The 17,949-nt window shown below is 44.1% G+C and overlaps 1 protein-coding gene across 1 annotated transcript in view; it reads left to right on the plus strand.

Annotated features, from left to right (window-relative positions):
* The window catches only part of LOC128052052 (histone-arginine methyltransferase CARM1-like), a 172,123-nt gene that overhangs the window by 150,747 nt on the left and 3,427 nt on the right, over window positions 1-17,949 (plus strand). The window contains 6 exon segments of the mRNA XM_052644521.1: window positions 2,782-2,860; window positions 4,116-4,137; window positions 4,140-4,200; window positions 7,142-7,174; window positions 7,176-7,214; window positions 9,288-9,425. Of these exon segments, the coding sequence (XP_052500481.1) occupies window positions 2,782-2,860; window positions 4,116-4,137; window positions 4,140-4,200; window positions 7,142-7,174; window positions 7,176-7,214; window positions 9,288-9,425 (372 nt within the window).

A 17,949-nucleotide genomic window follows, 5' to 3' on the forward strand; every position in this document is an offset into this window, starting at 1 on the left:
CAATAGTCATGAATGGATGTGAGAGTTGGACTGTGAAGAAAGCTAAGCACCGAAGAATTGATGCTTTTGAACTGTGGTGTTGGAGAAGACTCTTGAGAGTCCCTTGGACTGCAGGGAGATCCAACCAGTCCATTCTGAAGGAGATCAGTCCTGGGTGTTCTTTGGAAGGACTGATGCTGAAGCTGAAACTCCAGTACTTTGTCCACCTCATGCAAAGAGTTGACTCATTGGAAAAGAATCTGATGCTGAGAGGGATTGGGGGCAGGAGGAGAAGGGGATGACAGAGGATGAGATGGCTGGATGGCATCACTGACTTGATGGACATGAGTTTGAGTGAACTCGGGAGTTGGTGATGGACAGGGAGGCCTGGCGTGCTGCGATTCATTGGGTCTCAAAGAGTCGGACACGACTGAGTGACTGAACTGAACTGATGGACAGCTTTTCTCTGGCCCATGATGGAAGAGAGTGTGAGAAACGAGATGAAGCAGAAGAGACTTTGGCAAATGATTTTCCATTTCCCCATTGCCCTTATTGGGCTTCCCAGGTGGCTCAATGGTGAAGAATCTGCCTCCTGACGCAGGAGAAGCAAATCTGATTCCTGTGTGGGGAGGATTCCCCTGGAGTAGGAAATGCAACGCAGTCCAGTTTCTTGCCTGGGAAATTTCATGGAAAGAGGAGCTTGACGGGCCATAGTCTGTAGAGTGCAGAGAGTCAGACGTGACTGAGCACGGCATTGTCCTTATTGTCACTGGCCCACACACAGGGCTGTTTAGGTGCCCAGTTCTCCATTCATTCATTAAATACAAAGATAGTTACATAGATGTTTTTATGTACTAACAGTGTTCTAGGCCCCATGCTAAGTGTTAAATATACACTGAGAGAAAAAGAATAACTTCTGCTTTTAAGTGAGTAAAACTTGAATATTTAATTGTAATACTAGGTTTTACATTTTCAAGTGGAAATATTTGAGCTGAGTCATAAAGATTGACTAGGAATTAATGGGGCAAAGGAGGGGAAGGAATATTCTAGGGAGAAGGAAAAGCAAACAACGGCTCAGAGGTGAGAAATAGTACTAGCCTTTCATGGTCTGAAAGAGTCTTGGAGGCCTGGTGCTTTGCTTGCAGGTTTGGGACTGGCTGTTGACTCAACTGTATTAAGCCTTCCTGACTCCCACAGGGCATCTGAGGCATTGTCTCCTGATTCAGAGCCTTCCTTTGGCTAATATCTAACTGTAATCCACATTTTTTGTTTGTTCTATTGTTTTTTTCTCTTCCCTGCAGGTCGGCAGGCATTGGGTTGGGGAGGAATAGAAACTAATGAACTGAATTCCCATCTGATTCCTGGGCTGTACAGCACACGCATACACAGCCTTAGTAGGGAAACCTTTTTCTCATCTCAAAGGCCTTCTATCTCCAGTGATAAGGTCCCCCCAGCCTTATCACTGCTGTTGTGCCTGGGAATTTGAATTTTTAATTAACTTTCCAAGTAATCCCATGGTACAGTCCAACAGGGAATCACTGCCTTAGTCCCCTGTGTGATCTCAGAAGGTGAAGTTCAGAGAATAATAGCCAGCACTTATATAGTAGGAACAAAATGCTAAGCACTGCTTAAAGTGCTTTACTTGTATTAATTCATTTAACCCTTACTGTAACCCTACAAAATGAGTTTATAATTATCCCCATTTTAGAAATAAGGAAACTGAAGCACAGAGTTCAGATGACTCACCCAAGGCACACAGCCAGGCAATGGAAGAATTTGAGTAAAGCCACTCTTAATCCACACCCCTAGTAGCTCAGAGGCTAAAAACAGCTTCCCTAGTAGCTCAGACGGTAAAGCATCTGCCTGCAGTGCAGGAGACCCAGGTTTGTTCCCTGGGTCAGGAAGATCCCCTGGAGAAGGAAATTGTAACCCGCTCCAGTATTCTTGCCTGGGGAATTCCGTGGAACAGACTAGCCTGGAGGGATACAGTCCATGGGGTTGCAAAGAGTCAGACACGACTGAGCAGCTAATGCTAATGCTAATGTACACCCCAGATCTCTTTGCTAAAAGCCAAGACCTTTAGCCCAGCCAGCAGGGAGTTCTTGCTGTGTTCCCACCCCGGGCGTGTGCTGGAGCACTTGCTCCATATCTGGCTCACTGAGGGGAGGGAGCGAGCATTTGTAGACCGTGCCCGTTGCTGTGGTCCAGATGACCCTGACCCCAGAATTGAGAAGAAGTGTGCCCAATGGACAGTGATGAGTGGGCCCCCGTTCCCCACTAGACGAGGTGTCGGCCACCATGACAGATGCCGTCAGGGTGCATGAGTGGCTATGGAGGAACAGGAGAAGGAAATCCACTTCTGTAAACGCTGGCAGTATCAAGAGACTCTGGAGGTCTCCAGTTGTGCTCTGCGCTGAGATAATGAGAAGGCCAAGGAATTGTATTTCAGGACATGAAAGATGTGTCCTGGAACAGGCAGCCACCTTGTGGCGGGAGGTCAAGGGTGGGGACCCAAAGGCCTTTCAGCCTCTAAATACCCTTGTCAGTATTCTCCCCACAAGTAATTTCCTCCACCTCAATTACCTCCTTGCTTTTCTCACCACCCCAAGTGCAGAGTCTTTAGAGAGAGTTTCTTCCTCTGTCCCCTATCAGCCTCTTGCCCTTCACACGTTTTCATACTTGCCCCAGGGCTGAGGACCCATCAGGTAGCCATGCAGTGCATTATAGTTCAGTGGGGCTTGAGGAAGCATATGACAAGATACGGTATTGCTTTCTGCAATCTATTGCAGGTACCAGCAATCAGTTAGGAACATTCTTCAGGGTCAGCCTGTCCAGTCTCCAGGGTGCCGCGGTGGAGGAGCACTTCAGACAGCCAGTAGTGGCAAGTGGGCTCTTCCTGTGTGTTTATCTACTGATTCATCCACTTACTCACTCATGCACCTGGGACGAGCTGTGCTGCCAGGCTCTATGCTAAACCATCACAGAAGCAAAGAAAAAGCTCCTTGGAATTCTGTTTCAAGGTTTCCACCTCTGATCTCCTGATCAGTCAGGAAAATTCTCAGAGAATGATACTGTTGAAAGCAAGGAGATTTTCTGACTGCATTTGATAAGTAACTTTTAATTCTCCAAGTGTCCTGACTCACCACATGCACACACTCAGCCCTCATACTTGTTCAATAATTCATATCCTCTCATTGATTCTAGTGACCAAACGCATAATAGAAGGGGAAGCTTTGGATAATAAATAGCTGGGAGCAAGAGTTTGTTGTCAGACAGATGTGGGTTTCAGTTGTGATCCCATCTAGCTGTAACCTTAGACAACTTAAGTTTGCATTATCTAAAACTCTTTCACTTTTTAGTGGGAGGAAACCTGACTCACAGTGGCTTAAGCTAGAATGAAATTATTGGTTCTCCAATACTGCAAAGCCTGGAGACAGAGCTTGCTTCAGGGACCTGTTGCACAAGTTTAGGCATTGCCACAAGGGTCTGGTTTTTCTACTCTTGCCACGTATCTCCATTTCCTGGGATTTTACCCTGTTGCCAGACAGGGTCTCTCCTTAGGGTTACAAGGTAGCATCGGAAGCTATAACTTCAGATCCTTGTAACTAAGTCCCACAGGAGAACCTGCCTTTTCCTAATAACTTAGGCAAAAGCCCCAGAATTAGTTTAGATAGAGCCTGTTTGTCATACTTTGGCGTCTGCCTCCATCTGTGAATCAGTTCCTGTCTTCAGGGAGAAAGGAATGCTCTGATTGGCTTTTTTGATGTCAGGTGCCTGAGCTGCAGCTTCTGCCTGGAGCTGAGGGTAGACTAACTTGCTGTGAAACTTCTTGGAGTGTGGAGAGGAGGTAAATCTGGATGGTCCAAAAAATACCAAATGCCTATTCCCGAGACGTTGGTGAGGATTAAAAGATAGGACCTAGTAAAGAACTTGGTAAAGTACAGAGCACTTAGTGCTTGGCGTATAGTAAGCACTAAATAAATGTGAGCTTTTATTGTTAATATTCTCATTAAGCTCATGCCCTCTAAACCCTCACTCTTGCTGACTTAAAGTTTCAGGAGGAAAGCTAGATAGCAATCTTGCTTGACTTCAGTTTATCCTGAAAAAAGATATCATCTTTGGGTTTTTTCCCCAAGGACACATTTGACATTAGGATTTTGTGGCTCAGACAGTCAAGCACACAGTAAACTTTATGGACGCGCAAGAGGCAGATCTCCACGGGTTGGTACAGATCGATGCTGCTCTTGATTTTTGGAATCTCCTCTACCTCTCCCATTCCCTAAGCTTCAGGGCAGAGATTCACAGCTCACACAGGGGAGAGATTTCAGGTGTGAGTCACCCACAGGGAGGGTCTGTTCATACTAGTTTCATTTATTGAAAAATGAGGATAATGGTGCCTCCTTCTTAGGATTGCTTTAGGAATTGAATGAGAAACATTGAATAATAGCTTATGCTTATATACACTGTTCTGAGCCATATATATATATATACATACACACACACATACATATGTGTGTGTATATATTTTTGTATGTATATATAATGACTCATTTAATCCTCACAGCAACCCTATGCAGATGGTACTGTTTTTGTCCCCACTTAACTAATGACACATATCAAGCAGAATGGAACAGTAAGTTGCATATACAAAATTATGTAAAATGCACAGAGTTAATATGTGTGTTGAAGCTAGAGTTGAACCTTTCAGAAGCCCAGTGTCTGGACTTTTTAACCCAGGCAAGTACCCACACTAATGACAGGAAGAGGAGCTACAATTTTTGGAGTGCTTACTGCATACTAGGTAACATGCTAAAAATTTTACAGGCTCTGCCTCATTTTCTAAGAAGGCCCTTGGTAAATGTTAGTTTTTGTCCTCTTTTTTCCACTTGGAGAGACTCTGAAATGAAGACTCATTTCTCAGATGGTAATATGAATCCCCTTTGAATGACCTTTCATTAGAATTTTACCCTTTTCTGCCTGAGAAGATTGACCTTTTTTTCCTGGATAATAAATTTAAAACTTAAAAAATTAATAAGTATAAGCCCAGGTTATAATTTGCCAGGATGACTGAGGAAGCACGAGTCAGACAGACTTCAGAAGGTACAGCTAGTTAACTCAGACCATCATCTGTCTCGAGATCATGATGGACAAGGGATGCTGTATCAGTAAGGATAGGCCAGGGCATGCTGCAGTAACAAAACCAATCTTCAGCGGCTTATGATAACACAGGGACCTTTCTCTCCCACACTGTTTATTCTTTGTGCACCAGCTTTAGCTCCATGCAGCATCACCCACCCCGGCTATCAGGCTGGTGCCGCAGCCCCTATCTGCAACAAGGAACAGTACGGATTACTGAGGATAAAGAGCATGGCAAAGCATGTACTAGCAGTGACGCTTCTGCTGGGAAGTGACACCACTCACTTCACATTGAATTGGTCAAAGCAAATCACAGGGCAGTACCTGAGCACAGGAGGGTGGATGAATGCAGTCCTACTGTGTGCTCAGAGCAAGAGACTAGGCATTTGGGAACAACTCTAGTAACTGCCGTGCGTGCTCACTCACTAAGCCATGGCCGACTCCTGCCACCCCACACACTGTATGCCACTAAGCTCCTCTGTCCGTGGCAAGAATACTGGAATGGGTTGCCATTTTCTCCTCCGGGGGATCTGCCAGACCCAGGGATAGAACCTGTATCTCCTGCATGGCTGGTGTGTTCTTTACTGCTGAGCCACCAGAGAAGTCCAATAACTATCAAGATGCAGACGACATTGACTTCCACAGCTTTATTTGCCGCTCTTGTCGGCCTCCTTAGGGTATGTTTTGAAAAGTGTATCTACGTTGGCTTTTCTGAGATGTCATTTGTGCAGATTCAGTGAATGTTGATTGCAGTTCTCCTTTGTGCCAGGTACTGTACTGGTGCCTGCAAAGGTACATTAAGTCACTTAAGTTTCTCCTTGAGAAGCTCATGGTCCATTTAGGAGATGAAATAATTGTAATGCAATACCAACAAATTCAGTGTGACAAATATGGAAAACTCGAGAAATGTTCTGACCACTGCAGAATGGAAGAAGTTAGGCCTTTGATGGTACCATAAATACAAATAATCTTAAAAATAAGATTTTCCTTTGTCAGTCTCTAGAGCATTCAATAAAATGTGTCTCCTTGGAACAGTACAGCTCCAGCAATGGACCAATAATATCGTCTTTTAATTGTGAAATGCTTTCAAGTTTATAAAGCACTTTCATATACATTTTTTCCCACTTGACCTACACAAGAACCTTGAGAGGGAAGAGAGATTTCGCCACTCAGAAGGAGCTTTCCAGGTAGCTTAATGGTAAAAGAATCTGCCTGCCGATGCTGGAGATGCGGATTGGTTCCTTGGGTCAGGAAGATCCCCTGGGGTAGGAAATGGTAACCCACTCCAGTATTCTTGCCGGGATAGTCCCATGGACAGAGCCCGTGCTGCAGTCCATGGTGTCACAACGAGTCAGACATGACTGAGCATAAGCACGCAACAAAAGAGGAAACTGAGGCTCAGAGAGTTTAAATGACTTTCCATAGCTCCACGGCTGAAACAGGTCCAGCTTCATGTCTTTTTCAACGTTCTTTCTATTCCTGCTTACTCTACATTTGATATCAGCCACGGCCACTTCTGCACGAGTTTTGCAGTGGCATGGTGAGAAGTTATATTGCCTCCCTGAGAAAGGAATGAACTGTGACAGTGACCTTCGGAGCTTCATCTTCACCCTTGTGGTCCATTTCATCCTTTAAGGGTCTGAGTAGCCTTTCCCTTCTGAACTGCTGCCTAGAGGAGGTGCCACAGCCCACGAAGGATCGCTGTCACCTGTGTGCTGAGTCATCCTCCTGTTCAGTAGTCAAACCCCATTCCGAATGCTGTGCTCTCCCTGTGGAGTTCTGGATCACTGCAGCACAGTGGTCCGTGCAGAGTTTCATCAAGAAGCAACATTCTCAAATGTGCAGCCTCACCCAAGCATTAATCACCCACCGAGAGAGTCTTGCTGCCAAAGCAAGAGTGCTTCAGAGACAAAGAAAATGTTCTGTGAATGTTCCCACTGATCTCACAAATGTATCCAGCATGTCTGTCAACAGGAAAATAATTCCAAGTGTTTCTTTGTTCTGTCTCTTTTTTATTTCCTTGCAGAGTAGAAATTCCCTTTGTGTTTCAGATGGCGCAGCCTGGCCTTCTGGTGTGACATGGCCTTTGTTGGCTCTCAGTAGGTATCATTCCCCTTCTTCGTCTGTGCCTTTCCACGTCATCCTCTACTATTTGTCCTTATAGCTTTAAAGTTTTAAAGAAGTAGGTTCAAACAGTAGTATTTGTTTCTCCAGGTTTCCAGAAAATAAACACTGATGTTAATGTTACTTTTAGTTGTTAGAGTGGAATAAAGATAAGGTAGTTTTCTGTGGTAACTCTGGCTAAAATAAAATCTGTAATAAAATCTCTTAAGCCAGTTGGGTTGGGATTTGGAGGGGTGAGATAGGGTCTGTGCTTTGTCAGCCAACTTGTTCTTTTCCAGAATAGATGGGTGTTGGTGGGGAAGGGGGTGTTGATGAGCAAGGGGGTGTCTTTGTTTCCCTCATCCCTGGTTGTAGAACCTCTTGTGTCTGAGTAATACCTCAAAAGATTTTCCGCATGTAGGTTACAGCTTTCGGTTTCACAATCTAGGATCCTGTTTTAATGATCAGGCAGCAGGTGCTAACATTGCTAATTGCAGCATTGGTAACTTCCTGCTCTGTGTACCCCTTTCTCTCCTACTGGAAAGGCTTGAGAGCTGTGGGGGAAGAGGGGAAGGACCGCCTACAAGCTGACTGTCAGTGTCTGGTGTCCTCTTAAGGGCTGTGCCACTCCGTGACCCCCGAGTCTCTGCTCTCTTCCCACACTTCTCCATGTGTCCCACCAGCAGTGAGGGTTGATCTGAGTCATGTAACCTGGCAGAAGGCAAACTACCAGTACACCCTCCTCCACTTCTTATGAAAGCATCCAGGCTCCCCATGGCACCTGCTGAGAAAGAAGTGCCCATGGGCCCGTGATACAGCTCAGGGGGCTTGTGGGGCTCAGGAGGAGGGGATCCCCAGAAGCCTTGTCTGGACTGACAGTCAGAGAGAAAGGACACTGTCTGTGAGTGATTCCTATCCCACACAGCATGCGTGTTCAAGGAATCTGTGCATCTATTTCTGAGACTTCCCCACACTCACATCCCAAGTAAAGGAATTTGTTCCTGCAAGGGTGAGGGAGATAAGCTTGAAGTGGCCTGCTTCATGGGAGAAATCTCTTTGAAGTTAAAGGCTTTATTTTAAAAAGCTTCTCCATTTGCATTCTACCTCATAATATAGCTGAGTATGTATTTTGATATAAAGGTGGTTCATGTTACTTAGCATTTAGACTATATAAAGTCCCCCCCCCCCCCCTCCCGCCGCCGCCAGATCTTCAATTCAGAATGTCCCCTCTAGGGATGTACTCCTTGCTCAGTGTGCGCCTGATTCCCTGCCAGCCCACAGCCCCTGCCGAATCCCAGGACAGGTGACCTTGCGTTCAGAGCATCAGCAGGATGTCCTCCTTCATATGAAATGAAGCAACTCAACTTACACACACACACACATATACACACCAGCAAACACAGACACATACAGATACACAGACACACACATATAGGCACACACACACACACATAGACACACGCATACACAGAGACACATACATAGACACACACAGACACACACATAGACACACGCACACACACAGACACATACAAATACGCACACACACATATAGGCACACAGACACACGCACACATAGACACACCAGCACACACAGACACATACAGACACACAGACACACACATTGGGGCTGGAAAGATAGTAGAGGCCATCTGCCCCAAAAGGTTTTCTTGCTTCCAGAAGCCCATCAGGACCCCTGAACGGCTTGGCATCAGACAGTAAAAGGCCACACTCCAGACTTTCCCCCTGCCAGACTTTTCCAACAAATCAATTCCCCCAAACTTTGTTATTATTAGGCTTCTAATGAACTTTGATACAACCATATAGATTTATCGAGTGACCAAGTCCCTGGATTTGAAGCCTGGCCTAACTCCATAAGGTTGTTGTATAGATTTAATGGGCTAATATACCTAACGGTCCTGGGACAATACTCAGCACATAGTAACTGCTCAGTAAATTGAGCTATCCTTATTTTAAAAGTGTTCCACGAGTCAATAAACAGTGAACTACTGGTCCCCAGTTCTGGGTCTGAAGCCTAATTGGCTTTTAACTCTTTCCTTGCCCCACAGGGTAACGGTTTGGTTGTCAACAGCTCCCACTGAGCCTCTGACTCACTGGCATCAGGTGCGGTGTCTTCTTCAGACTCCTCTCTTGGCCACGGAAGGAGAGACCCTCTCGGGGAGAGTGCTGTTTGTCGCCAATGAGCAGTAAGCAAGAGTATGGACTCAATCCTGCCTCTGGTTACTGGGCCTGTGGGAAGCCGGTGGGCCCCCAAGACCCCAGGACTGGAAGTGGCCAGCAGGCTTTACCAAGGCCTGGCTGAGCTGGCAAAGGTGCCCCCGGCTTCAAAGCCTGCACGGCACACATCACCTTGCACTGAGCACAGCTGGGAGAGGGAGCTTAGGATAAGTCAAAGGAAGTGTTCCACTCTGACTACGCAGCCAGGAAGCAAACCCATCAACCTGTGGGGACACTGGCAAAAGCTTGAGCTCTCGATGCGTTAAGGCCCGCGGCAGCTTCCTGGCTTTACTTGCATCTGTCTGGCCAAACATCCCCAAGTTTAGTGCCGGGAAGTCCATCTGTACTGCAGGGGGCAGAGTACTGAAGGGGCACATGCAGTGTGCCAGGCAGGGCACTGCTCCCCTCTGTGATGGGCACACGAGGTCTTAGCCGTGATTACTTCAACTTGGCTCATTTTTAGAATGCTCTGTTTTCTTTCATCTTGTGGGAGCTTCTCCTGTGTGAGTTAGCAGACAATGGCCTAGAGGTGTGTGGTTCAAGGACACTTGAATATTATATCTCAGGATATTAATGGTATTCAGAGGTCATTTCACCCAACTTTCTTCCCTCTCTACCTCCCCCCATATCCCGCTTCCTTGGGCCTATGCTTAAACATTCCACCTCACCAGTCAGCTTTTCCATTTTTAAAGTCTTTATTTCATTACAAAACCTAAACATGCTCACATATAAATTGAAAACTTCACAAATGTCTAGGGTCAAACCACACACCCACCCCTCACCCCATTCCTCAGATATGCTTGCTTGCTCCATATCCTTTCAAGTGATTTGCTGTGCCTGGACCAACAAATAATATCATTGTGGAGTTGCTTTTGTTTTATATGAAAGTTATACTAACAACAGTCTACAACTAATGTTTTCTCTTAGTAGTAAGTCCTGAATCTGTACAGATAGATATGCTTTGTTCTTTTCGTGGTTGAAAGACAGTCAAGGACATGGATATACCATCATGTCTTTTAAAAAATCCCTGATCCACTGACATTTAGATTGCTTCCAATTATTTTTATTTTTTTGCCATTGCAAAAAATTTTACACTAAGTACACTTGAACATAGAACTTGCACAGTGACATGAATATTTCTAAGTGAGATGCCTAAAAATAGAAATGCTGGATCAGAGGGTACATCCGTGTTACAGTCTGCTAGATCCTAACTTTTTCAGTGGCAGCACCAATTTCTACTTATACCAGCCATAGATAAGCAGGCTCTTTTCTCCATATTTTTCCTAAGACTGGATGTTACCAGTCTCTATGCTTTTTCAAATCTAATAGACTCTAAAATAAGTGTTTAAAGTTACATCTGGTTATAGTTGATTTATAGTTCTTTAGTCACTGATAGTGTTAGTAGCTCAGTCGTGTCCAACTCTTTGCGACTCCATAGACTGTAGCCCCCCAGGCTCCTCCGTCCATGGGATTCTCCAGGCAAGAATACTGGAGTGGGTTGCCATTTCCTTCTCCAGGGGATCTTCTGACCCAGGGCTCGAACCTGGGTCTCCTGCATTGTGGGCACATTCTTTACTATCTGAGCCACCAGGGAAACCCTTAATCACTAATAAAGTTAAGTAACTTTTCATATAGTCGAGGGCTATTCACTACTTTCTTCTACTTTAGACATCTCTTAATTATTAAAAAATCACTCAATACGGATCCTTTATCTACTTCCTGTATATTCAACTCATTAATCTTAGTTGTGCTTCTGAATTCAAAAGAGATAGATCTGTCCCAATCTCCAAGTGGCAGTTGTTCAAGTATTAGGAGAGTCTTAGGAAATATTCTCCTAGTCTCCCTGTCCTCAGGCTAACATGCTCAGCTCCTCCCCTCTTTAAGAGTGATTTTGAACTAGTTTAAAACTTTAAGTCCTCTCTGGAAATAGCCAGGTTTTCAATGTCCCCTTTAAAATAACAGGACAGGGTGGGATGATTTGGGAGAGTGGCATTGTAACATGTATACTATCATGTAAGAATCGAATCGCCAGTCTATGTCCAACGCAGGATACAGCATGCTTGGGGCTGGTGCATGGGGATGACCCGGAGAGATGTTATGGGGAGGGAGGTGGGTGGGCAGTTTATGTTTGGGAACGCATGTACACCCGTGGTGGATTCATGTCAATGTATGGCAAAACCAATACAGTATTGTAAAGTAAAATAAAGTAAAAATAAAAATTAAAAAATAAAATAAAATAACAGGACAGCAGACATCTTCTGATGCATGCTGAGTACAAAGCAACAGTGACCACTGCTGTCTTGAGTACCATTCTTATAATAATATAATCAAAGTGTAGGTTGAGGGCCACTTTACTTGAGTGTTTGGATAGTTCAAAGCAAAAAGCCTATTTTTTTACAATCTACGTTTAAATCTTTTCTCCTAGTACACAGCTGATTTTTGTCAGCTCCAGTTCAAGTTTTGTGATTATTCCACTTAATGCATTTATCGTGCTGTCTGTAGATCCTTACTAGAGCCAGTGGCTTCTTTTACTTACTTTTAAACATTCTTTTGTGTAGCACGTTAGGGATGCCTACCATTTTTTATCATTTGCAAATTTAATAGGCAAATATTTATTTAAAAATTATTCAGCAGAAAGAGACCCAGAGTATAAATGTTCCTTCAAAATGTGCATAGCCCTGTCTTTGCCCTTTGGATCTGACATGGAAGTAGCTCAAAACCCTCCACCTGTCGTCATATCCTGCCTACGTTCCTCCATGCAGGCCAGAGAAAGTATGGACCAGCCTTTATTGAACGTGATCCACTTGAGTTTAACCTCTGGTTTCACCCTCATAGCCCAGTCGAATAACACTGCTGAAAAGAGAAATGAAACTAATTGGGCTAGCTATTACTGTTCTTTTAGAGTTTCCCTGGTGGCTCATTCGGTAAAGAATCTGCCTGCAGTGCAGGAGACCGCCTGCAGTGCAGGAGCCCACCTGCAGCGTAGAAGACCCAGGTTCGATCTGTGGATCAGGAAGATCCCCTGGAGAAGGAAATGTCAACCCACTCCAGTATTCTTGCCCAGAGAATCCCGTGGACAGAGGAGCCTGGAGGGCTCCAGTCCATAGGGTTGCAAAGAGTCAGACACGACTAAGCAACTAACGTTTTCGCTTTCGTTACTGTTGTTTATAAAACTGTGTTATATCTCCAATTATCATAACTTTCTATCTCCTTAAGGGGATATTCAATTTTTGATAATATAGTTATGCTGTTCACAATAAAAGTGTATAAAAAGGCTTACAGTGAAAATGTTCATCCCAGTGCCATACCCCATTCATTCCTTCCTCTCCTCCATTGTGTAGACACCGTTAACTGTTCCTTGCATACCTCTTAAGAGTTTCATTTGGATATACAGTTAGAAAATACTATATTTGTAGGGATATGTTTCCTCTGCTTTTATACGTAAACAGTAACATTCTATACCTGTTTTCTACTACTTAATATTCTCACTTAACAATGCATCTCAAATAATTTCCATATCGGTACACTGAGCTCTTTCTGTTCCTCTTCCTTGAGTTATTGTATTTCTACATCATGGTCTTCCTTCATAAACATTATTACTTCCTTCACAGAGGTAAGAATTTCATTGCAGTTTTGAAAAATTGTAACAAAATATTTGCTGTATTTGCGCCTTACCTGTGGGCTTCCCTGGTGGCTCAGAGGATAAAGCATCTGCCTGCAATATAGGAGACCTGGGTTCAATCCCTGGGTCAGGAAGATCCCCTGGAGAAGGAAATGGCAACCCTCTCCAGTATTCTTGCCTGGAAAATCCCATGGATGGAGAAGCCTGCTAGGCTACAGTCCACGAGGTTGCAAAGGGTTGGACGTGACTGAGCGACTTCACTTGCTTTCTTCTTTTCTGTGCCTTACCTAATGTGTGTTTTTCAGCGGTTAGTAAAATTTGCTGCTTTTTTCTACTTTTTTTCTAATAATATCTTTGTACTAATATTGTGGTTGTTAATTAATTAGTGGGGCTTTTTGGAACAGTAATTTACAAGGAAGAAGTTCCTGTGGAGAGAGATGTGACAGACCTCATGCTGTTTTTCCTGAACTCACACTCTCCTGTGCTGCCAGAGTCATACTGCTTCCTGCAAACAGGGCTGCTTATGTGATTCTTTGGATAATTCTGTATGTCCCAGTTCCAGGAGAAGTTCTGTCCAGTGAAGGAAATGGCAACCCACTCCAGTATTCTTGCCTGGAGAATCCCAGGGACAGAGGAACCTAGTGGGCTGCCGTCTATGGGGTCTCACAGAGTCGGACACGACTGAAGTGACTTAGCAGCAGCAGCAGCAGCAGCAGCAGCAGCAGCAGCCTTACTTACTCCAATTCCTGCACATCAGGGTACAAGGGATAAAACTTCTGCATGTCAGAAACTGTTCCCTATCTTCAGGTAGTGTAGTGGTGTGACCATTTTCTGAGGCATACTGGCCCTGGGCTGTCTTGCCCCTCTTTGCACATCTGCACTTTTTCCCATGTGTCTCACAACTAATCTCAATTGCTTCGGCAGCCCTCACACCTAAGTTGGAAGTGGCAGATAACATCTTTCTACCAGTTTTACAGAAAATGTGCTCTGTGGTTTGCAGCGTCTCTCTATTCTGTTGTTTGGGATGGCATCCCAAAGCTTTCTAGGAGAAAAAGTGGGAGATATTTCATGCTTTGTTCTTCCTTGAAGTGACCACTTTCTTCCTAAACCCTTATATACCACCTGTTTAATGACTGGTTCTTTAGTGCTAAGGAGCAGTAACCAGCATCTGCCTGGAGTTTTGGACTTTACCTTTTCTGCTTTGTGCAAACCAGAATAACATCCATTTGTTTTCAAATATTTTAAGGTACCCTAGGGTATAATTGAAGTGAAGTGAATTCGCTCAGTTGTGTCCAACTCTTTGCGACCCTGTGGACTGTAGCCTACCAGGCTTCTCTGTCCATGGGATTCTCCAGGCAAGAATACTGGAGTGGGTTACCATTTACTTCTCCAGGGAATCTTCCCAACCCAGGGATCGAACCCGGGTCTCCCGCATTGGAGGCGGAGCTTTAACCTCTGAGCCACCAGGGAAGCCCAGGGTATAATTAGGTGACTGAATTTAAGTCATCTTTTTCCTCCACTCCTTTTTTCTAACATACCTTGGGTACCATCCTTATCAGTCATATTTTTCTACCCTCCGCTCCTGCATTCCCCTAATAGCCAAGAAGAAAGCAAACTATCTCCACTGCCTCCTGACTCCCAGAGCTCCTACAGCCCTCCACAGCTTTATTATGACAGCATTGTTATATTGCTGTTATTTACCTGTATGTGAACTTCCGAAAAAGAGGGCCTGAGTCTTATTCTGTGGTGTCCGTCCTCACCTAATACATTCCAGACATTTAGCAGTGGTGTGGAATGACTCCCTGAATCACAGAGTCATAGCTGATTCCTCTCTTATTAAAAATGTAGTCCGGCACCACTGAAAGAAGGTGCTGAGATGTCATGGGCATGCAGTGCTTTGCAGGAGGAGGAAGGGAGGAAGTTCTTCCTCCTGTTAGACCAGGGCCCTTCCGTAGTGGGAGAGACCAGGTTCTGGAATCTGGATGTGTCCTGGTTCTGTCCAGTCTTTTCTACATCCTAGTTGGTACCTGAGTGATCTCGGGCAATTTAATCAATCTCTCTAGCACCCCAGTTTCCTCACCTCATCATCTATAAAGTAGATTTTATGATAACTGTCTCACTAGGCTTTTGCAGATACTAAGGGAGAAAGCAGTATAATAATTAGCACACAGTGGGTCCACAGTAAACCTCAGTTCCATTTCCTCTTCTCCTACTTACTTTCTTACTCTTATTGTATCTCATCTGATTTTTTTTATTGTCTTAAAATTGTTTTCCTTGGTATTTTCTACAACCTCGGCACTTCCTTAATGTCAAGGTTTCCATGCTATTTTTTCAGAAAGGGGCTACCTTTTTGTTCTGCCTCAGAGAGGATCTCCGCCTCCCTTATCGTCAAATATTCTTTTAAACTCTGACCTCCTGGGAGAACTCCCTGTGCGACCACACCGGTGTGACAGTGACTGCCCTTTTCTTCCCTGCCAGCAACATTTCTGATTGTACTGGTAGCATTTTATTTCTGACAGCCTCCTATCATTCTTGAGCTGTCTTTCGTTTTATTGCTCTGGACAGTAAAAGAGAACATTTCTTTTTTATGAACTTTATGAAATTTATATCCCTAAAGTTCACAGAAATGGTCTCCAATGTTATTGGATATGTGCACGTTTGAGTAGAATCACTTTCTTTCTGTGTGCTCCATGAAGATTAATAATTCTCTTTTAATTGTGTGGCTGTACTACAGTAATAATAGAAAATACAAAATAAAGTGCTCCAGATAGATATATAGATAGGCCTATATGGATGTATATATGTATATATACTATATATACACACATGCATAGACATGTGTATATACACATATAGAAATTCATATAGTGTGCATTTTCTAAGACATACAAAAATAAAACTAAAAACATGAATTGAAAAAATAAATATGGCTTAATGTTGGATCCAGGTCAGCTGCTTATCCTGTGCCATAACGTTTTAAAACATAGTTTAAAATTTTTGGATCCCTAGCAAAGGTCTGCACTACCCAGGTATGCTACCAGAGGAGGTGGTTTCCAGAGGGTTGGGTGAGCTTTTTGGTTTTTAAAACTGGAAGACATACTGACCAGAGAATTAATGCTTTAGAAGCTTCATGTGCCTAGCATTAAGCTTCTCCACCTTGGACTCCAGCTAAGACAAATCCTCTCACTCTGTGTATTCGGACAGCTGTGGCAGAAGGAATTACGGGGGAAATGTTGTGCACGCTTCGGTGCAGTGAAATAATGATATGTGATGGGCAGCTTTAAGTGACACTTCCATGTTCTACACCCTTACTCAGATTATTCAAACTCTGACCCATGTGTCCATCACATGGCTGGTTGTTGCTGTTGTTCAGTTGCTAAGTTGTGTTTAACTCTTTGCGATTGTTCGTGCCCAACCCATGGACTGTAGCACACCAGGCTCCTCTGTCTTCCACTATCTCCCCAAGTTTGCTCAAATGTACATCCATTGAGTCTGTGATGCTGTCTAACAGTCTCATGGCTGGTATTTACTCAGTATCATTGTAGCACATGGTTTAAGATGTAATCACAGTCTTGCTAAACCAACCCCCCTTAGCCAAGCCTGAGGAACTAAGGTGAACTAACAGATATCTTAACTCTAAGCTGGTGATTAGAATCCAGCATTTACCTACTCAGTCCACTTGTGTTCAATATATATTTGATAAACTGCACTAGTCTCCCAGGGCTGCTGTAACAAATCACTACCAATCAGGTGCTTAAAACAACAAAAATGTGTTCTCTAACAATTCCAGAGGCTAGATGTGTACAATCAGGACCTCAGCAGGACCACGTTTCCTCTGAAGGTTCCAAGGAAGAAACTTTGGTCTTTCAGCTTCTGATGGTGCCTGAAAATCCTTGATCTTCCTTGTAGCTGCATAACTCCAGTCTCTGCCACTGTCTTCAGCTGGTTTTCATTCCTGGGTGTGTCTCTATGTGTCCTCTCTTCTTATAAGGACACTGGTCATTGGATTGGGGGCTCATCTTAATCCAGTATGGGCTTCCCCTGTGGCTCAGCTGGTAAGGAATCTGCCTGCAGTGTGGGAGACCTGGGTTTGTTCCTTGGGTTGGGAAGATCCCCTGCAGAAGGGAAAGGATACCCATTCTAGTATTCTGGGCTGGCAAATTCCATGGACTGTATAGTCCATGGGGTCACAAAGAGTCGGACACGACTGAGCGACTTTCACTTAATCCAGTGTGACTTCATGTGAACTTCATCTCGCGTGCAAAGCTCTTCTATCCAGATCCAATCATAGGCACAGATACCGGGCTTTCGGACTTGAGCATACATGTTGGTAGGACACAATTCAATCCACTATAACAAATAACTGAAAAAATTGAAAATAACAGTTCGGTATTTTCTTCCACACCACGAGGTACCATCCCACAGCCTTTCTGGGGCACGTTCCAACCCCTTTGAAGAACACTGCTCTAGAGTTTGCATCTGCTGAGGTTCTCATTCCTTCCTTTATCTCTCAGTATGGTTACTTGGGCCATTTGGTCCCCGAGCTTCCTGCCTCTTCTGTTCTCCATCCCATTCTTCCTTAATGGTCACCACTGAACCCATCCCACTACTGCACCTTCTGTTTTCTCTAAGATGAATGATCAGGAATTATTTCTACAGTAAGAACATGATTGCTCGTGTTAGTCCCAGGTTTCCAAAATGTTCTTGAGTATTACCAAAGAAATCTTCATATATAAAGTGATGGATTTGTATTCAATTCTTAAACTAAAGTATGTTACCACTTAGTCACTTAGGCCACTCCTCTGGCCCTATAAGACTTTTTTTTTTTAGTTAAAAAAAATTTTTTAACGTATTTTTTGGTATAGACTTTT

The sequence above is a fragment of the Budorcas taxicolor genome, chromosome 8 (genome assembly GCF_023091745.1).
Source record: "Budorcas taxicolor isolate Tak-1 chromosome 8, Takin1.1, whole genome shotgun sequence".
Classification (NCBI taxonomy): Eukaryota; Metazoa; Chordata; class Mammalia; order Artiodactyla; family Bovidae; genus Budorcas; species Budorcas taxicolor.